At 37.4% G+C, this 24970-nt stretch overlaps 1 protein-coding gene across 3 annotated transcripts in view; it reads left to right on the top strand.

The window, feature by feature from the left end:
* Window positions 1–24970, top strand: part of PLEKHH2 (pleckstrin homology, MyTH4 and FERM domain containing H2) — a 75056-nt gene that overhangs the window by 13181 nt on the left and 36905 nt on the right. For 2 of the 3 annotated variants that reach the window (XR_009447989.1, XM_059659971.1), the window contains exons 3-15: window positions 304–366; window positions 7528–7677; window positions 8861–8944; window positions 9536–9617; window positions 11278–11463; window positions 13508–14469; window positions 17793–17868; window positions 19242–19336; window positions 19937–20081; window positions 22242–22378; window positions 22485–22595; window positions 22942–23028; window positions 24511–24669. Coding sequence is in view for 2 of the 3 variants with exons in the window: in XM_059659971.1 (XP_059515954.1) it covers window positions 304–366; window positions 7528–7677; window positions 8861–8944; window positions 9536–9617; window positions 11278–11463; window positions 13508–14469; window positions 17793–17868; window positions 19242–19336; window positions 19937–20081; window positions 22242–22378; window positions 22485–22595; window positions 22942–23028; window positions 24511–24669 (2337 nt within the window). In the remaining variant the exon portion in view is untranslated. The remainder of the gene's footprint in view (window positions 1–303; window positions 367–7527; window positions 7678–8860; window positions 8945–9535; window positions 9618–11277; window positions 11464–13507; window positions 14470–17792; window positions 17869–19241; window positions 19337–19936; window positions 20082–22241; window positions 22379–22484; window positions 22596–22941; window positions 23029–24510; window positions 24670–24970) is intronic. The other variant, XM_059659972.1, reaches the window with a different exon arrangement.

Below are 24970 nucleotides of genomic sequence, written 5' to 3'. Positions count from 1 at the left end.
TTGTTTTTATTATGTGTTGACAAATAATTTTTAATTTACAGTCCAGTGGAGAAAATTCTATTGATGTATACTCATGTGTTAAATATTACATTGTATTAAAAGTATCAAACCTTTGGCATTTTATTTGATCTGTTTTTAAATGTGCACTGAAAGAGCCTTTAATGTGGTAAATTGTATGTCATTCATATCCATTGAACTACTTTAAATATTTCTTAAAAAGTTGATGACATTGTGAGATTTCTAAGTGCCTTTCAAAAGGGAAATATGATCTTTTCTATTTTTTCTATTTTTCTCGCTTTACAGATGCAACAGCTTGAGAGACAAGTTATTGATGCTGAACGTCAAGCAGAAAAAGCTTTCCAACAGGTAGGGTATAATTTTAGTTAAAAATGCCTTTTCCTGCCTCTACTAATATCAACATTGTTTTGTCCAAAACAGTCCTCAAACTAGTCTTCTGCCCTCCTCTACATACTGTCGTTTTGACTGTTCATGAGCTGGATCCATAGAGAAATGGAGAACCTAGCTTTATTTTGCCACTTAATTGATTTTCAAAAGGATAAATATACTTCTGTTAGGAAGTTTCATCTTACTTTTGAGAAAATCAAATATGTTTTATGGTAATCCTAATCAAAATGAAGTTTTGTATGTAAATAATATAGCAGCTTTATTTATAGTAATAAAGAGTTGGAAATAATATGAATGCCATGTCATAGAAGAATAAAGGAGTGAACTATATCCACTCCATGAAGCATTACACAACAATTAAAAATAATATAATAGCTTGGCCGGTGTTGCACAGTGGTTGAGTGTTGACCTAGGAACCAAGAGATTGAGGTTCGATTCCCAGTCAGGGCACATGCCTGGGTTTTGGACTCGATCCCTAGTAAGGGGTGTGCAGGAGGCAGCTGATCAGTGATTCTCTCTCATCATTGATGTTTCTATCTCTCTCCCTCCCCCTCTCCCTTCCTCTCTCTGAAATAAATAAAAACATGTTTTTTTAAAAACTTTAAAAATAATAATATTACAAAGAATATATACTACTAATATAGAACAATGCTTAGAGTTATATTAGGAAAACTATATACAAAATTTTACACTTAATGTGTTAATAGGTTTGGGGAAACAAGTCAAATGCTTGATAAGTCACTTAACCCTTTCTGGGTCTTGCCAACAGCAAAATGAGTGGTTTGGATAAGGCCACCAACTTTAAAGTTTGTCTAATAACCTTAATCCATAACATCACATTTTATGAAAAGATGTCTATCAGATTCAGTCAAGTCAAGAATTTCAAAATTCTTATTTCTCCAAGAAGTTTATATTAAATTTCTTATTCTTGCTCTAAATTTATCATGTTTCTGTCCTTCAATTTGATAATAGCATTATCAAATTATGTTTTCACCTAAAAGATTTAATTTCATACAGCGGATTGTTTTAGTGGCCTGACAAGTTTCCAAGGAAACCCAAACTAACCTAATCCTTAGTTTTCTTAAATTAATTATTCTTGAAAAGAAATTTTTTAAACTTTATTATGCCAAATGTCAACCCCTACAAGAGTATAGGTAATGAACACCCAATACCAGCTTCAGCAGTTAATTAACTCATGGTTACTCTATAATTCCATCCACTTTTCCCTCCTCACCCCCACACCAGGTTATTTTGAAACAAATCCCAGACATCTTATTTGACCCATGAGTATTTCAGCAATTAATCTAAAATGAAGACTTAAAAATCTTAACTACAGTGCCATCATCACGTTAAAAAATTACCAATAATTCTCTAAAACCTCAACTTTAGGTATTGGTAGAAGTACTAGTACTAATGGTAAGGATCTTTGCTGTGCTTGGTTTTTATATTTATTATTTATTATTATTATTATTATTATTATTATTATTATTGATTTTAGAAAGAGGGAGGGAGAGAAACATCAATGTGAGAGAGAAACATTGTTCTGTTGTCTCTTGCACGCACCCCAACCAGGGATTGAACCCGCAACCTTGAGGTGTAAGGGACAATGCTCCAACCTACTGAGCCCCACCAGCCAGGGCTTATATTCTTTAGCTGATAGTAATATCTCCACTTCAATCTAAGTATTGGCTAAAAAGCCAATAATTAACAATAAGATTGTTAAAGGTTACTTATAGTCTATGAAAGACTCTTATTTTTATGACACCCCGTCATTCTACACCAAGTGTTTTGTTTCTTTTCTGTGGTGGGTCCTATATGTATGTCCCTGTTTAGCCCCACACCTTGCAGCACACATTTTGTCTGCCTCTCTGGCTTTCCTGTCTACCTCCTTATCTTCTTTCTGATTTTGGCCTTTCCTGATGACATCTCTCTTTACCTCTAATGCCCCTGTCTGTCTCTATATGTCTCTCTACCCTTTCTTTCTCCTCTTTAACTGCTCATACTATAGGGAAAAAGAAAGAAAGAAATTGAGGATGGCTTTGTTTGCCCTTTCTTAAGTTGAAATACTTACATTACATATATGGCACATTTATTTAGCTCTGAAAATTAAACTAAACTAAGTACATTTTATGTGTAATTTTCAAGGTGTTTTTTTTTTTCTTTGATTCACTGGGTCTTAGTAGAAATAAAGAAACCCCATCCCCAATTCAAGGGAAGAAAACCATGGCAGTTTATAGCCATTAGGCTCATCTACTGATTTGATGAGTTAACAGGAAGAACTTTTTTCTAAAATATATTTGATTGATTTTTTTACAGAGAGGAAGGGAGAGGGATAGAGAGTTAGAAACATCGATGAGAGAGAAACATCGATCAGCCGCCTCCTGCACACCCGCTACTGGGGATGTGCCCGCAACCAAGGTACGTGCCCCTAACCGGAATCGAACCTGGGACTCTTCAGTCCACAGGCCAATGCTCTAGCCACTGAGCAAAACTGGTCAGGGCTAGAAAGAACTTCTTATTTGACGTTGTCCTTTGAGGATACCAGGTGTAAAGTTACTTAATTCTTTGTGCTACATTTTTAAGCAATAAAACATGATAGTTGGTTATTTTAGACCTACTGCCTTAAATCAGTTCCCACCTCTAAAAAAGGACTAAGATTTGAAAATCTCCCAGTTTCTATAGAATTTAGCAAAATCTGTATATATTTCTTTTTGTGACAAACACTTTACATTTATTCAGTACCTATTTTTTATGCTTACAATGGAATTTTTCCTTAAATACTTCATAATGAATCTAAAAGTTAACAGGAAATATAAATAGAGCAGATGAATTCTCATGCACTGATTATAGCACCTTGCTTTGGCCTTCACAAGTTTAAGTAAATATTATTAAGTTAGGACAACTGAATTCTTTGCTATCTTTAACAGTTTCCATGGGACTGTGGCCTATCTATTGTTTATGTTGCTTAAATTCAGCTTGTCCTTTGTCATTGAGCCATATCCTAAGACTTAAACTGTACTTTATTAACCAAAAAGGAATGTTTCACCACTAAAAGCAGTAGTCAGCTGAAACCAGCTCAACAGGATACTTTTTAGCTTTCACCATTTTTCTTCTTGTTTATTCATGAAAGGCATCACCTGCAAAACCATTAAATACGTGGGCTTTAGAAAAAAAATCCACATATTTCCCCAGAGGCATATTGGCCATCTTTATACTTAATGCTGTAGTACATTTTTATTGTCACAACTTTTTTTTTTTTTTTTAAAGAATTTTTTTTTTAATATATATATTTTATTGATTTTTTACAGAGAGGAAGGGAGAGAGATAGAGAGCTAGAAACACCGATGAGAGAGAAACATCGATCAGCCGCCTCCTGCACATCTCCTACTGGGGATGTGCCCGCAACCCAGGTACATGCCCTTGACCGGAATCGAACCTGGGACCTTTCAGTCCGCAGGCCGACGCTCTATCCATTGAGCCAAACCGGTTTTGGCATTGTCACAACTTTTGAAAGCAGTGTGTGCAGGTCAACCCACTACTGTTTATGAGTATTCTATGAGACAGAACAAGAAGTAGCACATTTGGATATAATGATCCACAGGATTCATTTCCCAAGTACCTGATTAACCGTGTACTCAAAGGTACTACACGGTTTTATGCTAACCAAAGAGGGGTAAATAATTTCCCCTGGAGAAGTCTGTGTTTTCCTTGTGTCCTGAGTTCAATCACTTGCCTTTGTTTGTGATTGGTAGGAGCTGGATTTAAAGTTCCCCATGACCATTCTAACATGTGGGCTAATCTGCTTTTCTGTAAAGTTGGTTCTTAGTATCCAAATCCTTTTTGGTTCCTATTAAATGATTACTACTCAGTCATCCTGATCTTCAGGGCCTTGCAAGCGTTTCTTTAACAACCAGTTTGAATTCATGTATGTTTGTTATTGGCCAATCTCTGAGTAGTTAAAATTTTTATATGGTCCAGATTAAATGAATCAAAAAAGAACCGGGCTATTTTCTGTGGACTTGTGGTAAGATATTTTGAAAGCGGCTTGGTTTTTCTATAAGCCTTTTCTGTAGAACTCTTATTCATTCATTATCAAGGACGACTGCTGAATTCTGTGGAACTCGGTCTTAACAGGACCACTTAGCAAGTGGGTTGCCTCGCACTACTCTGTGATCGCTCTCCTAGGAGACTTTGCCATTTTTGCCAATATTTTCCTTGTCTCGGAAAGTTGTTTGTCTAAAAGTACTGATCAATTTACAAAGTTGCACGTGCCAAAGATGCAGCCAAGGAGCTCTGACTGTGGCATTCATTCATAAAACGAGAACGCCTTTCAAACTGAACGTGTTTTTCAAGGGAGATGCGTACTCCCAAACCAGAGTTTTCCTAGGCAATAACAGGGCCGTTTTATGTGGCAGCCCAAGGTCTGTAGGGTGGCTTGCTCTGACTTAATAAAAAGAGACTGTAGGTGTAGGCCTGGTAATGTTTATTTCTATTCTTACTCAGTTATTTTTGGTTTTCTTTAGCTTTATAGGCGTGGAAAATTTATTTCCTTCTAGGCCCTTTGGCTGATCTAATAAACTGGCGTAAGACAGATTTACAGGATAAAACCCCCAAATTTAATTATTTATGTATGGAAGCCCCATAAAGACATGAGGCTCATAGAAGTGAACAAAGCAGGCAGCTTTCATACCTTTTAGACGGGAGAACAATCAATTTGTGAAAAATTGACAAGAAAAAGGGGGTTGCGCTTCACTAAATTGGTGACGAAGTAACAAGACTTGTTTATATCGTTTTCTCGGCCCTAAATTTCTTATTCCGGTGGTAAGAATGCCTTCTGCCCTCCTGATACAGGCAGGGTATCTTTCACATGAAAGATTTGTTTCCTGCTTTGGGGGGACCAAAGAGGGTCAGAGTATCCTTCTTGTACTGGCTGTTTCTCAAGTAACTTTAATTCAAATAATCAGTATGCCAACGAGGCATATTTGGGGCAGATCTGTTCTGCTCCCCTTTAGGTTTATCATCTGTTACTGGATCCCTGGAACAGAAATAGCATTTTGGACTTGGACTCTGCTTTTCTCTCTCTGCTTCCGCAGCTACAGGATGTCCTGTGCAGAACTGGCTGTACCATCTTCAGATCCACCCTAGATACTCACGGTCCTGCTCCAGCTGTTTTTCACAACAGCATCTCTCCTGTAGACCTGTGTCCTTGACTATTGGTCTGCAGTTTCTGCAGAAAGCCTGCGATATTATGTTTAAAAAAAAATCTAAACCTTAAGATAACTTAAAATTGTCTCTTAGATAGTGAAATACATTTTTATCTTTTAAAATATCTACTTTTATTTTCATAGTTTCCAGCCATGTGGGTGGTATTTAAATAGGACACTTTTGGCATTGGAGTTGAATTTACGTTTATACGCTGAACCCACAGATGAAATCTTGTATTCGTGGTTTAAAAACCAAAACTAACCTTAACATCATCCTTCTAGATGTTAAGTAATTTTAAATATTAAGTAAGGACTGTGTGGTTTTTCAGAGGTGTTTTTAATAGCTTAAGGTTTTTCATCCTAACTATAATCTTTAATTCCTCAAATGCTTTTGCATATTTCTCTTCCTTGCCCCTATAATATGAAACATTGCTAAAATTACATTCTGACTTATTTGGAGGATACAAACTAAAAGTCTTACTGTCGTAGAAATTGCCCAGCACTTCATTTTCTTTCTTACTATCATTAACACTCACACATCCCTTCTAAGATTTCATATGCTCAAATGTGTTTTCCAAAAGATCCAAGCAGAGCCAATGTATTTTAGATATTAAACTTGAGGCACCACGATACCCCCAGACACTCTTTTATCTTGTTCTTTTTTTCCCGTTACCCTTATCATCTTGTGTAACATACTGTATAATTTTTATACCTTTATTATACTTGTGATCTCTCTTACCCAGTAGAATTTAATTTCAATTCAAGCGAAGACTTTAGGTCCATTTTATTCACTGATGTCTTCCCAGGACCTAAAACAGGCCTGGCAGTGACAGGTATTCACTGAATATTTGTTAAATTAGTGAATCAATAAACCTCACTTGGCATACTCTCCTACCTATATCTTGACACTCTTATTTTTAAAATATTTTTTATGATTCCGTCAGTGGAGCTTAAGGTTCTTTTGATTTCCTTTTACTTTCCATTATATGTGTGTGTGTGTGTGTGTGTTTTCATCTAAGTTTAATTTTTCCCTCAAAATGTGTTATTATGCTAGGCCAGTGGTCGGCAAACTCATTAGTCAACAGAGCCAAATATCAACAGTACAACGATTGAAATTTCTTTTGAGAGCCACATTTTTTAAACTTAAACTATATAGGTAGGTACATTGTTATTAACTTAATTAGGGTACGCCTAAGCTGGCCTTTGCTAAAAACGTCCTCAATCTGATTGAGGTACGTTCGCTGAGGTCGACCCCTTCCAACTCTCCCATCCACACTCGTTTTGTATACTTGTTTCGTCTATCTCCTTTCGTTCATCCTCTCTATATGTCCAAACAATCTCAACATACCTTTCTCAAAATAGACTCGCCCAGGCCAAAAACCGACTTCTGCGCATGGGCCACGAAGTTTCAGTCGCACTGTACGTGTGCGCCGGCACGTGGTATTTTGTGGAAGAGCCACACTCAAGGGGCCAAAGAGCCGCATGTGGCTCGCGAGCCGCGGTTTGCCGATCACTGTGCTAGGCCATCCAATTAGAGTCTTTATGTCACCACTCACCTTCTTTTCTTTATACTCCTACTTTGTTTAAAATATGAAAACGTTAGGGCTGGAAACTTCCTGATTCTGTACTCTTATGAAATGCTTTGCATATTATTATTGTTCTGTTAAACATGTAGATTATATGATAGCAATAATCTGCAAATCTCTAATGTACCGTTTTGTACCTCAGAGTTAACACCACTTGGCAAAGTAGTCTTCAGACTTGATAATTGTTATATATATTGAAATGTGCTGTGCAGTATTTTCCTTTTATGATGATAACTTTTAGGAACCTATTTAATGTTAAAGTAAAATTCTAAATTTAATACTATGATAAATTAAGTCCATGCCTAATTTTATTATTTACCTTCTGAACTTAGGTACAAGTTATGGAAGAGAAATTAAAAGCAGCTAATATTCAAACCAGTGAATCAGAGACAAGGTTATATAAAAAGTGTCAAGATCTGGAGACCCTGATACAGGAAAAAGATGATATCATACAAAACTTGGAACTGCAACTTGAAGAGCAGGTTAGGAAGAATTCGATCATTTAAACAGTTCTCAATATATGCATTCATTTATGCATAATCACAAAGATGAAAGAGACAGAACTTAAACTTCTAAATTTTGGTCAGAAATCTTACTCATTTGGTCAGCCCATAGAATTACATCACATTTATTGGTGAGAGGTGAAAGTAAGTGGCACTCACCTTTAGTCTGAGGTAATTCTGAGACACTATTTGTATGTGACAATGCTCCTAACTATAAAAGTGTGAGTGTAATGTTTAAGTTAAAAACACTTGGTTATCAGCAGGCATTTCTGTCTGTAAAATGTTTCAAGTAAATCTTTGTTTCAGAATGTTTAGGGTGTTGGGAATGTTGATGGCTCGTTATATTTAAATATATGTTTGTGGCTAATCTGTCTGCTTAGAAATGTGCACACTGCTTATAAACTACTTTATTGAGATCAAGTATTGTAATTAGTTCATTTTAAAAGTTTATTAGCAAAAAAAAATTGCATTAGGATGATTTAGCGTCATTTCAATATGACCACTATGAAATTGTTAAACATGTTAAATTGTTTAATTTCAGCTTTTTTTTTTCATTTCTGTGGGGATTGGTGTTTTATTGGGTCAGTGGTTTCCAGCCTTCACCACCCCTGTCCCCACCAACTGTAATTTATACAGTAGCCACATTCTCAGGAGTTTTGTGACCAAACTCAATTTTCAGTTGGTAAATGTGAGCTAGCGCTTTTTGATCTTCATTTTCTTTTCTGGATCTTTAAAAACTAGTCGTGTTTGACGGGGAAACAAAGCCATGCCCCAGAGGAGATTCTGACTCTCTTCCCAACCTGGTTGACCCGCCCCCCCCCCCCCCGCCCCCCGCATTGTTATAAACCCTAGACCAGTGGTCGGCAAACCACGGCTCGCGAGCCACATGCGGCTCCTTGGCCCCTTGAGTGTGGCTCTTCCACAAAATACCATGTGTGGGCGCGCACGTACAGTACGATTGAAACTTCGTGGCCCATGCGCAGAAGTCGGTTTTCGGCCTGGGCGAGTCTATTTTGAAGAAGTTTTACTCTATTTGGTAATTTGAAGGTAAAGGTATTAACTTGGAAATAGGTTTTCAGTGGATTTGCCTTTTTCTATGCATGATATGACATTTTTAGACCTGTGAGCTTATATTTGAACTAAACAAACAATGTTTTTTCAGAAACAAATAAGGATACAAGAAGCTAAAATTATAGAAGAGAAAGCAGCTAAGATCAAAGAATGGGTAACACTTAAGTTAAATGAGGTACTTACTGTTATATTTTGCCTTTTCTGTACCTTTTACTTATTTTAAATAGATAAGTTATCAGAATATATGATCAGTCTAAGTGAAACAAAATTCTGAAAAGTTGGCTTGGCTGCTGTCTTTTGGTAAACGTTAGATAAGTAGCTTTTATTTTAATGTTCAATATATTTCTAAAATGAAAAATATTGATAGGTTCATGGTAATCAGTATAAGTAGCCTCATTCTAATTAGTTGATTTTTAACTCTAATTCGTTAATTTTAAAAAATTATAGAACATGTGTATTTCATAAAATTGTGTTCAGTATCTGAGAAGTACACATTATTTAGTTTATATGGCAGATTAAATGCCAAAATAATTTGGTTTAAAATAATTTTACAGCGAAAAGTCATGGGGGTGAAAACACTTAAAACTCTTAGTTTTAGAAAAATTAATATTTAAGCCATAATTATATAAGTTGATAACTTATGCTGATAAATCTTTTTTATTTTGCTTATGTGTAGTTAGGTATTAACATTTTCTACATATTATAATTTACTAGTATATTTTAGAAATGTTATTCCTATTTAAAAGAATACCATATGTCCTTTTAGCTGGAATTGGAGAATCAGAATCTTCGTTTGATCAACCAAAACCAAACCGAAGAGATAAGAACAATACAGGCAAAACTACAAGGTATGAGTACTTTGACTAAAATAGCTCCGTTGGTTTTATTTGGTTACTAATATATAGAATTTTACTATTGAGCACTTGAAATATGACTGGCACAACTAAGGAACTGAATTTTACATTTTATTTAATTTGAATTGATTTATATTTAAATAACCACATGTCCATATTAGAAAGCATAGGTAGACAGTAGCAAATAACACAAAGGAGATAATACTAATTTCAACATTTATTTGCAGATATGTTTGCTTTAAAAAATGTAGTCGCTCTGGCTTGTCTTTCTCAGTAGTTAGAGCACCAGCTTGTGCATTGAAGGATCTTGGGTTCGATTCCTGGTCAAGGGCATGTACCTGGGTTGCTGTGCGGGAGGCAACCAATTGATGTGTCTCTCTCACGTGGATGTTCCCCTCCCTTCCTCCCTTCCACTTTCTCTAAAAATCAATGGTGATTAATTCAACTGTCAGCCTTTCTCCCTTTCCCTGAGGTCAGGGATATAGAGGATGAAGAGTGAGGCTGAAATTTCCAACCCTCTACTCCAGTGGTTCTCAACCTTCCTAATGCCATGACCCTTTAATACAGTTCCTCATGTTGTGGTGACCCCCAACCATAAAATTATTTTCGTTGCTACTTCATAACTGTGATTTTGCTACTGTTATGATTTGTAATGTAAATATCTGATATGCTGGATGTATTTTCATTGTTACAAATTGAACATAATTAAAGCATAGTGATTAATCACAAAAACAATATGTAATTATGTATGTGTTTTCGGATGGTCTTAGGCGACCCCTGTGAAAGGGTCGTTCGACCCCCAAAGGGGTCGCGACCCACAGGTTGAGAACCGCTGCTCTAATCATTTGGCAACCAGGCCTCATCACTAATCATCAGAGAAATGCAAAACGACAATGAGATATCACCTCGTACCTGTCAGAATGACTATTATCAAAAAGACAAGAAGTAACTAGATGTTAGCAAGGATGTGGACAAAAGAGAACCCTTGTACACTGTTAGTGGTAATGTAAATTGGTTTAGCTACCATGGAAAGGAGTATGGAGATTTTAAAAAATTAAAATAGAACTACCATATATGATTCAGCAATTCTACTTCTGGGCATTTATCCGAGGAAAATGAAAAAACTAATTCAAAAAGATATGTGCACCCCATGTTCATTGCAGCATTATTTACAATAGCCAAGATATGGAAACAATCTAAGTGTCTATTGATGGGTGAATGGATAAAGAAGCCAAGATATATATGTGGAATATTACTCAGCCATAAAAAGAATGAAATCTCGGCATTTGTAACAACAGGATGAACCTCGAGGGCCTTATGCTAAGTTAAATAAGTCGGAAAAAGACAAATACCTTATGATCTTTTATATGTGGAATCTAAAAATAAATAAATAAAATGGGAAAACCAAGCTCATTGACACAGAGAACAGATTGGTGGTTGCCAGAAGCGATGGATGGGTGGTGGGAGAAATGGGTGAAAACTTTTTTCAGTTTAAATAAATCGAATAATAAAAGAAAAAAGACGACCTTTAGGATTTTCAGGCTTTTATTCGGTCAGAAGGAGTGATTTGTCCACGTTTTTATGTGCTTTGGTTCTGTGTGTATCAAGCTGTTGTGAAAAATTCAGGTCTTGATTTTGATGAATGATCTTGCAGAAGCGCAAGGGAGGAAGTCATCCAGTGTTTCCACGCCAAAGCTTTCGGAAGGCCAGCGCCTAAGCAGTTTGACCTTCGGGTGCTTTTCGTCCCGAGCGAGGAGTCCTCCTCAAGTAGTAAAATCGGAGGAAATGAGCAAGACACCATCTAAAGAACCCGAGTTCACTGAAGGAAAAGACGTAGAAGGTATTTATGAACTAGCGGAGTTTGCTTTGACATTTTTTAAAAGGGAAAAATCCTTATATAGCTTAAATTTCCTTTTTTAATTTTTCCATCACTCAGAAGGGTAAATACACAAAATGTATCTGAATGATTCATCCTAATTTTCTTATTTTTTTTTCTTGACAGGTTCATGTCTTATGAGAATACTTTTAAAGAGATATTCAGCATTTAACTTTGTGTATCTAACTATGTATTTTTATTTTTTTTTGAGAGTCTTTGTCAGTGAGGTAGAGGAGAAACTGATTTTCCCCTCTTGGTACTTCTTCCTGCAGTAGGAAGCAGTGATATTTAAAATTACAAAAAGGTTTATAGCCTGGCTGGTGTAGCTCAGTGGTAGAGCATCGACCTTATGAACAAATTCCTATGCACACTGCACATATCTTATTTTGAAGTAAAAAAACAAAACGGGAACAAATACAATATTTGTATTTGCATGTGGCCCGCGGGCTGTAGTTTGAGGACCCCTGGACTTGGAGGTCACAGTTCGATTCCTGGTGAGGGCACATGCCCAGATTGTGGGCTCTATCTCAGTGTGGGGCATGCAGGAGGCAGCCCATCAGTGATTCTCTCTAATCATTGATGTTTCTCTCTCTCTCTCCCCCTCTTTTCCTCTCTCTGAAATTAATAAAAAAAAAAAATTTAAAAAGGTTCACAGTTGCACCTACATGGTACTTGTTTCAGCTTAGAGTTTCAGATGAGTACTATGAACTTTCTGTTCATTATTTATTTTAAATATTTAAAAATTACCTAATATTAAATATGACATTGCAAATTTCTGAAGAGAAAGAGCTCCAGGGGACAATTTTTGTAACTGCTTTGATTTTCCCTTTATTGCTTCAACGAGGAAAATATTTGCCTGGATGTTGAAACCCTAACCTCTGTGCAGATTTATATTCCTCTTTTAGTCTTAAAGCCCCTCTAAATTTTGCTTTGTGGTGCAGCTGCTGGCTCTGCCACCCAGGATGACTTTCCCCAGGTATTTCAGGGAGACTTGAATTTGCATCTTCTCTATTTTCAGTTCCCACTTTGCTTCCCCCAAAGGAGAAAAATTATAGCCCTAAAAGTCTAGGCTTGATTGTGAAATTCTGAAAACTGCCTAATGTTTTTTCAGCTAGAAGGCTCCTTTGCTACTCACTTTTATGCCTTTACTTGCATTTTTGTTGTTGTTTGTTGAGAAGGCTGCCTGTATTGAAACTTTCGTTCATTTGCAGTTTTAACAAAGTGCCTGATACCAAATTGCAGTTTATTTGTTCAGCCTCTATTTCCTTAGTTATAAAGGCCATACCTATGTTTCTGTTTCAAAGTTTATTTTGTACTCTTTGATCTAAAATTTTAGTTCGCTGTTTCTGAAGCCAGTGGTTTATTCTGTTAATTATGTTATAAACAAAATAAGCCATATCTAAAGACATTGTAGACGAGTGTAATTCTTATTATAAAAACACATTTTGAAGTTACGATTAAACCAGAACAAGAGGGAGGAAAACCCTTCTCTGTTTATGTTTTCTTCATGGTTTTGCATATTTCATGTATTGAAGTTTGGAAACCAAGTTTGTTATTTAAACTATATTATATTTAAATTTACATGTGATGATTTTGAAATAGAAATGTAAGAGGGTTGTCATTCTCTTTGCTTCTAAAATCAATTTAAGAGTGTTCATATTTTAGTGGCTGCTTTCTTTGATAGGTAGTGTTGCCCTATTTCATGTTTTGCTTCTTTGATTATCTCTCCTTAGACTATTGTCAGTTTTCCTCCCAGTATGTTTGCTTATAAAAGCAGTTTCATTTTGATACTATGCTATTGAAGTGTCAGGGCTCCATGTTTTATATAAAGCTTATTGTTTCCAAACTTGGGTTTAAAAAAGTCATACAACTAAAAAAAATAAATAATGTAAATTAACTTTATTCTTATGAAAACTCCAGTTTTGACAGTGTAGTTACAGAAAGCTAAACGCACAGAAAGATTATATTATTAAAGGCAAACATGTAAATATGATATATGCTTTTCTAGAAATGGAAATTACAGAAAAGTCTGTCGATAACCACATTCAAGAAAACAGCCGAGGTCAGAGAACTTTGCGTCAAACCCCTTGTGGCTCAGAGCAGAATCGGAAATCAAGAACAAGTCTCGCTACAGAGGGCGGCATCTCCCAGAATTCTGGGGCTCCCGGGAGTGACTGGAGTTCTGATGAGGAAGACGGGAGCAAAGGAAGATCCAAGTCCAGGTACACGTCCACCCTGTCCAGCCACACGTCAGAGGAAGGGGTCCGGTGCAGCAGGATGGGCAGTGAACCGTATCTGACAGCGTCCGATGACAGCAGTTCTATATTTGAAGAAGAGACTTTCGGCATAAAGAGACCAGAGCACAAGAAGCTGTATTCTTGGCAGCAGGAAGCACAGTGGAAAGCTCAGAATAGTCTTCTTGGAAAGGGAAATCCTGAGTCAAGTAAAAAGGAGCACGATAGTTCCTCAGATGAACTGAATAAAAAATTTCAGTCTCAGAGGCTGGATTATTCATCGTCATCGAGTGAGGCCAACACCCCAAGCCCGATTTTGACCCCAGCTTTGACTCCAAAGCATCCTAACCTACTTCCTGGAAAAGGAACCCAGTTAGTGCCTTCATCCAACCTGCCACCCCCCAAGTTAAGGATTCCTAATGTTTTCAGTATAAGTGTAGCACTGGCCAAAAGGCATCTAAGCCAGCCGCAGTTAAGTTCCGATAGGATGTTTGGTACAAACAGAAATGCCATAAGCATGATCCGGCCACTGAGACCCCAGGAAACAGATCTGGATCTGGTGGATGGCGACAGTACAGAAGTTTTGGAGAATATGGACACCAGTTGTGACGACGGATTGTTCTCCTATGACTCCCTGGAATCGCCGTGTTCAGATGACCAGGAAAGCTGTGACTCAGCAAAGAAGGCGGCGTGCAGCAAACCTCCGACTCCTCCCCTGCACCGTTTTCCCTCCTGGGTAAATTGTGTTGTTGTGTGCAGCACATGCACACTGTGTGTGTGTGTGTTTTTCCTTAACACTCGTTTTCAGGTTTGACTTCTTTTCCTCTTTCTTTTCAAATCCACCTTTGATCTGATCATTCCCTGTTTTCAGAACAGAATTTCCCCTTCTCTTTCTCACTGAGCTCTGGATCAATGAGAAGAAAGACAAGGAGCCCTGACCGGTTTGGCTCAGTGAATAGAGTGTCGGCCTGCAGACTGAAGGGTCCCAGGTTCTATTCCGGTCAAGGGCATGTACCTTGGTTGCGGGCACATCCCCAGTAGGGGGTGTGCAGGAGGCAGCTGATCGATGTTTCTCTCTATCCTTCTCCCTTTCACTCTGTAAAAAAAAATCAATAAAATATATTAAAATAAAGAAGCAAGACAAGGATAAGACAGATGGGAGAGCAAAATATTACCTTTATTACTGATTAAACTGATTTTAGAGAATTGGTGGGCAGAGGAGCTTTCTCATACTGGACCTTGGAGCTAGCTGATTGATTCACCAGCTGGTGCTGGACCCCCATAGGCTGCGGCCAGTGAGGCCCTGCCCTCGGAAACTTAAAGCCCAGAGCATGAACAAATGGTTGTTCTGGAGAGAAAGGAGAGAGGAAGGTGCTGGACTCTGCATGTCCAGTTTCTCCTTCTAAGCTTACCGATCTCATTAAGCCACTCCTTCTCCTCGGGGAGGGGAGAGTGAATAGTTGGGAAGAGATCAGGAGTGTTGAATTACTGGAGCCCCCTCCACATGTAAGAAAACATCTGGGGTGGAGAAGAAAGGTTCCTCTTTAACTGTGTTAATCCTTGTGGGTGAATTCTCAACCAGGACGCTTCACTCTTACTGGTCATCAGTTTTTGAAGTTAATTATTTCATTGATTGGCCTTAAGAGAAATTTAATTTTACTCTTTATGAACTTACAAATCCATTCCTTTAACCAAAAGCATCTTCCTAAATATCCAGAATAGATGGAAATTCTTCCATTGAAACACTGACAATTAATATAATAATTCACCTATCAATTCATCCATCAATTTAAAAATTCTTCCTGTATTTGAAACAAGGTGAAATGATCTGTTCTGTAGATTTAAGTTTTCCTTCCCATTTTGACATCATTTAACCTGTGTCCTCAAGAGAAACACCTGGGTTGCAGGAATTTTGGGTTTTTGGAGTCATGTTCTGTTATTACTTTTTTTATTTAGTGAGAAATGCCGTTTTTAGCAAATTAAGGTGACCGTGTTTCCTAGTATAAATTCAGACCTTGAGCTGTAGATGCTCTTATTTACTTTCAGAAGAACCTTTCATTGTCCATATGAAACTATCTGCAGTTTATTACTAAATTCTGGACAGCAAAAAAAGAAAGGGGATGTTATTGGCATGTGAATCTCTGGAATTCCAAATATGTTATCCTTTAGGCAGCGTGCTTTTCTTATTATGTTGAGATTTCCAGAGATTTAGGTTAGGCTTTCAAGTTTGTTTTAGTTGGCAAACCATTTTACTTCTTTTTTTTTTCCCTTTCTTGCTTTTCCTTGGCTGCTGAAACTATTCAATCCTGAAAAAGTACTATTGTTTTTCACAAACCCTTTAGCAGACTGGCCAAGTTTGAGATTTTATTTTTGTCTATTGGTATTTTCAGGTGTCACAAAAAAGAGATGTATTCTAATTACCTCAATTTATCAGAGTTTATTTTATTAAGAGTTTAAGACATAGCCCATCCTTATTGAACTTGACTGTCATTTAAAATTCAGTAGTCACTCTAGGGCAGTGATGGCGAACCTATGACACGTGTGTCAGAGGTGACACGCGAACTCATTTTTTTTGGTTGATTTTTCTTTGTTAAATGGCATTTAAATATCTAAAGTAAATATCAAAAGTATAAGTATTTGTTTTACTATGGTTGCAAATATCAAAAAATTTCTGTATGTGACACGGCGCCAGAGTTAAGTTAGGGTTTTTCAAAATGCTGGCACGCCGAGCTCAAAAGGTTTGCCATCACTGCTCTAGGGGGACAACATGTGATGATTGAACAGCACCTCTGATAGTCAACCACTTAGAAACCGGTGACATCATTGCTCCAGGTCCAGTGGCTCACTTGTTCTTTCCTGTCTACAATGAGTCTGCTTTTCTCACCACTACTAACTACTCTTCTTCACTCTCCCCTGACTTCTCACTGCCTCACATCTCCTGTTTACTGTCTTATCCTATGTACTAAAAGGCTAATATGCAAATTGTCCCCTCAACTAGGAGTTCCACCGGAAGCTTGACCAAGGGACAGGCCAGCCCACCAACCTCCTGCGGCCCCTCCCGCCTGTCCACTCAGCCTGATTGCCCCATTCAGGGTGGGCTGGCCAGACCCCACCAGTGCCTGAATTCATGCACCAGGCCTCTAGTTTTTATATACCAGTATGTCTCTGTTCTGCCAACTCTGCCCACAATCACACTCTCAAAGAAACTGCATCTGAGTCATTCAGTCAGCCACTCTTCAATCCAAAGTGTCTCAGACAGTTAGAGATTCTCATGCCCGTGACCTCACAGGCCCCTGGCTAGCACAGTCCTCAACAGGACTGCCTTAGGTGCCTGCTGTACTGTGGTCTAGACACCTGTATCCAGGTTAGAGTCCCTTTTCTCATAGGGGCAGGGTTAATAACCTTTTTAGTACCCATTTCAGAGCTATCTCTGAAATGAAAAAGAGAAAGCAAAATAACCTACTTCTGGAACAAGATATTATACATTCCATTGCAGTTCTCAAATTTACTGTTTGACCTCAGGTGTTTCTTCTACTTCATTGAAATATGAAGGTAATAACACTTGATGCTACCCTATCTGTGATTTCTGATTTCAAGTTTTTTCTTTTTTCTTCAACCATGTTCGAAAATGGTAGAATATTAAAGGCAATACTTATGTGTAGTCAATGATTATGAATGGATTCTGGCTTCAGGTTACAACTATTCAAGGTTTTCCCTTTTTTTTCTTTAACCATATTCTAGAATGGTAGGCTATTAGAGGTAGTGCTCATGTATAGTCAGTGATGGATTGTGAGTAAGCTTTCTATTACTTTTTTTTCCTATCTCCAAAAGAATTTAAAATACCAAGCAAAAGTTTGGGAACAAAGATAAATAATGGAATTATTAATGGATGGAAAAAAAACCTCTGCAGCGCTATTCACAGTGGCATATTTTAGTTGGCCATGGTGACAGTTTTATAATAATGCTGTACTCTAATGAATATTAAATGAAAAACATGTGTATTGAAAGTAATCATTTCTTTGCTTTAAATATTCAGTTTAAATTTCTCTTTTACATTAGGAAAGCAGAATTTATGCTGTGGCCAAATCAGGCATTCGAATGTCTGAGGCCTTCAATATGGAGAATGTTAATAAAAGTAAGTGATTTTGCATGCTACCACATGGATGAACCTTGAGGACATTACGCTAAGTGAAATAAGCAGTCACAAAAAGACAAATACTGTATGATTCCACTTATATGAGGTATCTAAAGTCGTCAGATTCATAGAAACAGAAAGTAGAATACTGGTTATTGGGCCTTGGGGGAAGGAAAGGGAGAATAGTTGTTTAATGGGTATAGAATTTCAGTTTTCTAAGATAAAATGTTATCAAGATCAGATTCACAACAATGTTAATATACTTAACATTAACTGAACTATACACTTAAAAATGGTTAAAATGGTAAATTTTATGTTATACTTTTTTTACTACAATAAAAAATGTTAAAAAATAAAAATATAAAAATAAGTGATTTTGTATTGCTGTTTCATTAGCCAAGAAATTCCTAAATGTCTAAATAATAGAATAATAGTTATTTAACCTTTCAGAAAATGATTTCTAGGATTGCTAATTTATATTTTAAAATTCAGTATAGGGGCACATGAACATTTCATTCTCATGTAGAGAGTACCTCATTATGTTTTTACCTAGAAAAGGCTTTAGCAAAGAAACCGTGGAGTTTCAGCTGTTTAAAGGAAACATACTGGTCTCTATGTTCTCTTTTTCCAGAGTTTAAAACACATTTCTCTCTTTTCCTTCCTTCCTCTTTCCCTTCCTTCCTCCCTCCCTCCACCTCTCCCTCCCTCCCTGTCTCTTTCTTTCATCAAAAATGTATTATAAAGGCAACACATGCCAATTATAATAAAATAAAATAAAATCACAAAGAACTGTCTGAAAAAAGAAAAAAAAGAAATTTTCCTGTGGTTCCTTCTACCTATCCTACCACTAATTCATGTCTCAGAGATAACCACTGATATTCTGTTTCTTTCCAACTATCTCATGTTCTTACCATTTAGGAGATTGTATTCTAACCTTTCAACATGAGGTTCACCTGATAAAGGCCTAAGAATGATCATGTTTTAACACCATGTCAGTGATAATCAGAGAATATCTTCATAGGCTACTGCTCACTGAACCAGTCAGCAGGTGTTTGTACTTATTTCTGCCCAGACTGAGCTGCATGGAGATGCCATTGAAATAAAAGCCATGATCCTTGCTCTCAGAGAGCTTACAGTCTAGTTGGGGAACCAGTACACATGAGGAAATAATGAACCATGTAATAGAGTGTGCAATTAAACCTGCAAATGCCATAATTCTTAAAGTAGACTATATAACCAGTAATCATGTGTGTTGATTCAATTCCTCTTTTAATTGGAAATTTTGTTAATTCACATTCGTGAGAAATAGACCTAAATGCTGGTTAGAAGTTTTTGTGTTGTTTTTTAAAAAATAATTTTGTTTTCTGTTTCAGATTCTGTTGCAATGCTTTCCTATACCACATCAGGACTTTATACATCTCTGATATACAAGAATATGACAACTCCAGTGTATACAACATTGAAGGGGGTAACTCATTATTGTTACTGTTAAACATGTGGATCTCTTCATGATGGATCAAGAAGACTGTTTATTCAAGCTCCATATTTCATTCTTGTCAGTTTCTAACAAATTCTCCCTTTATGGGGAGTTTTAGAAATTCACTTAATATAGCATATAAAGATAAGAAATGAAAGATCTGGAGAAGATATTTCTTCTTATCAGTATTAGAGTCTGAATCCAATTTTGTTATGTCCCATGTGATACTCCACCCCCTCCACGGTTTACTTAATTGTTTAAAGGAAGTATGTTACTAACTGCAATGAAAACTAATTTAGAAAGATCTTTGTATCACTGCCAGGGCTCTCCTCCCTTGCTTGAAGAACCTTATTAAAATAAGTATCAACAGGTACTCATGGCCTTATGTTTTCAGGAATCTTTTATAAATTGCCAAAATGCCTTGCTAATTAGAATTTGGGACTTAACAACATGACTTTGATAATAGCAAAACATATTCTTTCATTCCTTTAAAAATGTTTATTCCATGGCTGCTTCTGGTAAAACATTCTATATCTAAAGAGAGAGGTGACTGTAGAGATGAGCACATCGAGGTGGTCTGCTTTTCTGTAGAAGGCGACCCAGATAAGCAGCAGCCCGTTCCTGGACGAGTCCTCTGGATCAGAGGAGGAAGAGAGTTCCAGATGCAGCTCCCGGACGTCAGAGTCCGACACGCGCAGCCGGAGTGGGCCAGGCAGCCCCAGAGCCATGAAGCGAGGTGAGCGAAAGGCTCGGGCATACAAGGCAACTCCAAACCATTCAGAATGCTAAATGGGACTTTTATCTCTGTAATAGGATTTTTTAAAAAGTCAGAGCACTTACTTTAAACCACGGTGATGAGAGAATTAGCCTGGGACTAAGACACTTACATTTGCGATCCTCTTCGTGTTTCCAGACAGGCCACATAGACTTTTTTGTTTAACCTTTTCTTTCATGTAAAAGAGAAAACACTTTTTTTATGGGAATAATTTATTTGGATAATTTATGGGATAGATTTACTTCAGTTCAATTTGTTACACTGCTAAATGGCAACGAATACATCTAAAAATCTGGTGATTAATCTGGTAGTAAGATGGAAAACAATAAAAAATTTACTTTAGATACATTTGTGATTTTTAGTGGATTTGGAAGAAATTTTTGGCTTAGGAAGAAGTTACAGAGAGATTTCATCACACAAAATGGTGTCTATATTTACGAAAACCTTCAAGTCACCATGATATGTTTGTTGGTTTTCAAACTGTGTTCCATGGAAACCCCTAGGTATTCCCAAACCCCTCATTTTCAACTGGAGTTGTGAGTTTTCATAGGTTTAGTATTTTGGGCTTCCACTGGTCTCTTTGCTCATACCTTGACTCTCTACCCCACCCCCTACCCCCCAGCTAGATTCAGGTTACATCACACTTTTTTACTCAAAATACTACAAGGACTCATAATGGCTATAAGGTGTCTTTTATGTCCTTCCTCATCTCCTTTTTTCTCTTCCTTCGCTCAGCTCTGGCCACACTGCTGTTCCTGGAACATTCCAGGCCCGCTTTTATTTCAGGACCTTTGCACTGGTTGCTTCCTCTGCTTGGTATTCTTCACCCAGGTGTCTATATGGCTGACTCCCGCGCCTCCTTTGGTGCCTGTGCAGACACTGCCCTCTCAGAGATCTGCGCTGACCACACCATTCAGATGTACTCCTTTGCCTTCTCCAACTGCTGGACTCTTAAAAATTCCCTTAGTCTGCCCTACATATTGTTTTTCCATGGGACTTAGTGCCTACTTTTTATCTGTCTCCCTCCAACTAGAATCTATGTTCCACGAGGGCAGGAAAGGTTCTATTTTGTTGTCTGTTCTATCGCTAGCACCTAGGATGGTGCCTAACATACTGGCCCTGGATCTGGGAGCCTGAGCTTTGTTCTCCAGCAGTGCCCATGCCTAGTTATTTGACTTTGGACAAATCCTTTAGTCTCCTTAGATAATGAGGGGATTAGCTAAGATGATCTTTTAGGTCCTTTATAGATCTAAATGTCTGGCCTTCCATTAAAAGAAAAAAGACATTACTGTTATCACAACTGTTACTTGTCTTAGTCACATAAATAATAATGATATAGTGACATTGTTCTAAGGTCCCTTAAATGTTAATAAATATTTTTAAAATTGGCTATACAAGTGTAATGAATAATGACCTAAGTCCTTGATTTTATTTAATATATTCAAAATCTCCATTGTAATGACCCTCCAAATATAACTTGCAATTTGCAAGTCTTTTTCTAAAAAGCCAAGTGAGTTATTGTGAAAATGTTCCCTGAATTTTCTCTTGTAGCCACTGGCAAATGAAATAGTCTGTTTATGTCTTTAAATCATACTGCTTCTCTTTTTAAAATATTTTTAAAATCTATAAACTAGTAGTATTGGACTTAATACAAAAAAATTCTGAAATTGTGGGGTGTTTGTAAATGTGAATTACTTTAAAGGTGATTACAAAAAGTAAATGTGATTGTGCAAATCTTAATTAAGATTAAATATTTGGGGGAAAAAGGATTAAATATTTGTTTGCCTATGTATAAAAATGCAAGTGCACATATTTTAATCCTTACTAAAAGATACATTTGTAGACGAATGTATATATTTTATATATGCAAAAACAGCTTTGCTTGTAATCATTTTAAATATGAACGTTCCTTTGACTTCCTTAAAGACTTGCATGTTACTCCTTACCCTTTAGGTCCGTTTTCTGCTTTAAAAGTTCTTCACGGCCAAAGGCATGAGACTGATTCTAGCGTAGGCAGGCTTATGATTTAGGAGTAGCTGTGTCCTTCAGAGAACTCGCAGCCAGCATTGGGACCACCCAGTGATTAAATATTGACTTTGACTTGTTCCTTTACTCACCTAGGTGTGTCTCTGTCTTCCGTGGCTTCTGAGAGCGACTATGCTATCCCCCCAGATGCTTACTCCACAGACACCGAGTGCTCGCAGCCGGAGCAGAAGCTCCCTAAAACGTGCTCGTCCTCCAGTGATAACGGGAAAAACGTAAGCACTGCATCGGGTTTTGTTCGTTTTTTTTTAAATTAATAAATCTGTTAGTTGGAGCTTCCAACGGAAACTGAAATACTTTTTAAAATCTCTTTTTAATTAGGAGCCACTGGAAAAATCTGGCTATTTGTTAAAAATGAGCGGTAAAGTCAAGACTTGGAAGCGGAGATGGTTTGTTCTGAAAGGTGGTGAATTACTTTACTACAAATCTCCGGTGAGTGCAAAGCGCTTGCTGTTTGGTTTCAGAGAGAAAGGGAGAGGTAGAGACCGTAAGATCAATGACGAGAGAGAATCACTGATCGGCTGCTTCCTACACGCTCTCTCCTATGGGTCGATCCCTCAACCTGGCATGTGCCCTGACCAGGAATCAAACCTCGACCTCCTGGTTCATAGGTCAATGCCCAACCAGCTGAGCAGTGCTTGCTATTTGGAACTGAATTCCTCAAACTAGAATTCAAACTCCTGATTGATTTTCTTCCGTGATGTTATTAATTAAAGCATTTCTTATTATTGCTACTACAGGTAATCACTTTGCTTTTGGTTTTCTTCCTTTCATACAGAGTGATGTAATTAGAAAACCCCACGGCCATATTGAACTTAGTGCATCCTGCAGTATTTTAAGAGGAGACCACAAACAAACAGTCCAGGTACTTTTTAAAAAACTATGTTTTTGTATCATGCAAAACTCAATTCTCAATTATTCAAACTAATAAAGAGGAGATTGGATATTCACTATTTTCTAAAAATTTACTTTGGGTTCAGTTTGATGACTCAAAATTTATGAAACCATAATATAAGCTAAGTTTGTGTTGAGTAACTCTCCACTACTTCATTTACCCTTTATCGCTTATACTGTTCTTTCCCTATACTTAGTCTCCCAGCTATTCTCAGCTCTCAAACTGTCTAGCTATTTTAGGGGAGGGTTATCGGATAAATGAAGATGTTAGTAGTTTAATATATATTAAATTCAGGAGTGTTTGTATTTAAATACAGAACCAGAAAGTGACAGTTCTGTGAACTTCAGATGCTGTTGACGCCTAAATGGGAAGGATATTGGTGAGCAGTGGGGCTGTATTAGTTCCCACTAAGTCACACCATAGCGGAGCCACTGACCATTTCACTCACAAATAGGCCAGTCTTGACAGAAACCTGTGACATTTAAGACGTAGGCTGTTGAGATAGTTTGGTATATGTGATTTAAATTCAGACACTTTGAAATGCCTTTAGTAATCATTATTATCTTGCTCCTCGAGAGGGTAGACTTCAACATTTATTAGAAAGTTACATTATCAGTGTTTCCAGTGGATAATACCTGAGAACTGTCCCAAAATGTAGAAGGGAGAATCATGGAAGCTTTGTCTCGGCGCATGCAGATAAAGGACGTTTGTAAGCTTCCTAAATATCTGGAAAATTTGGCGTTTGGTTAACTTGAGTCTGAAAAATTGCAAGTTCATAATGTCTGATCACATGTCAGTTCCGAGAACTTATATGCAAGATTTTATTGTATTTATAATTGATTGAATGATTTCAGAGTGAAAGGGAGAGGGAGAGAGAGAGAGAGAAACATCAGTGATGAGAGAATCATTGATCGGCTGCCTCCTGCACGCCCCCGACTGGGGATCGAGCCTGCAACCCAGGCATGTGCCCTCGATCAGAATTGAACCCAGGACCCTTCAGTCCACAGGCCGACACTCTATCCACTGAGCCAAACCCCTAGGGCGAATTTTTTCATTTCTATAACAACTCCTGGCTTGGTTAAAAATGTGTTATTTTAGTACAGTCTCCAGTCATTCTCCTCAATTCAACAACCAGGAGCCTATAGCACATTTAAAGGAAAATGTATTGAGTCAACAAGATAAATCATGACCTAAAATTTTAATACTATGAAAAATTTAAAGTAAACTTCAGTTGGAAAAAAAAATTCAACGGAATGTTAATCACTGTAATTCTCACAGAGTGGTTAAAATATGCTGAATTACTTATGGAGTCATTTATTTCCCACCTAGGATTCAAGGTTTAGCATGTTTGTTTCCATGTTAAGTAGCAATGTTTAAAGAATGGACAAGGAAATGCAAATAAGCCTAAATCTTCAGGGTTCCCTTTCCTGTCTCTTTCTCATCCCATTCCAGTTGACCACTGAAAAGCACACATACTATCTGACTGCAGATTCTCCCAATATATTGGAGGAATGGATTAAGGTGTTACAGAATGTTCTTCGAGTACAAGCTGCCAACCCGCTTTCCCTGCAGCCTGAGGGCAAACCAACGGTGAAGGGCCTGCTCACGAAGGTAGGAGGCCTCTGTGTGCCTGGCAGGGTCCCACTGATCGGGAATAGTGGGTGTCAGAGAAAATACATTGAATATTTATGTTATCTTGGGGTGGGGAAGGGTATTTTAAATAGAATGCCAAAGACAAAACCATAAAGAGGAAAAATGACAAACTTGACTACTATACATAAAAATCTAAATGTTCTTACTCTCGAAAATTCTCTAGGCAGAATTTTTGAAAAGGTATTTGAAATGGCTGAAAAACAAGCTTTTTCCAATCAGTCAGTAAAGGGTACCAAGGGGGGAAGGAGCAAAGGACACG

Source organism: Myotis daubentonii, chromosome 12 (assembly GCF_963259705.1).
Source record: "Myotis daubentonii chromosome 12, mMyoDau2.1, whole genome shotgun sequence".
Lineage (NCBI taxonomy): Eukaryota > Metazoa > Chordata > Mammalia > Chiroptera > Vespertilionidae > Myotis > Myotis daubentonii.
The sequence above is the reverse complement of the archived record's forward strand: the minus strand, read 5'-3'. Positions and strand labels throughout refer to the sequence as shown.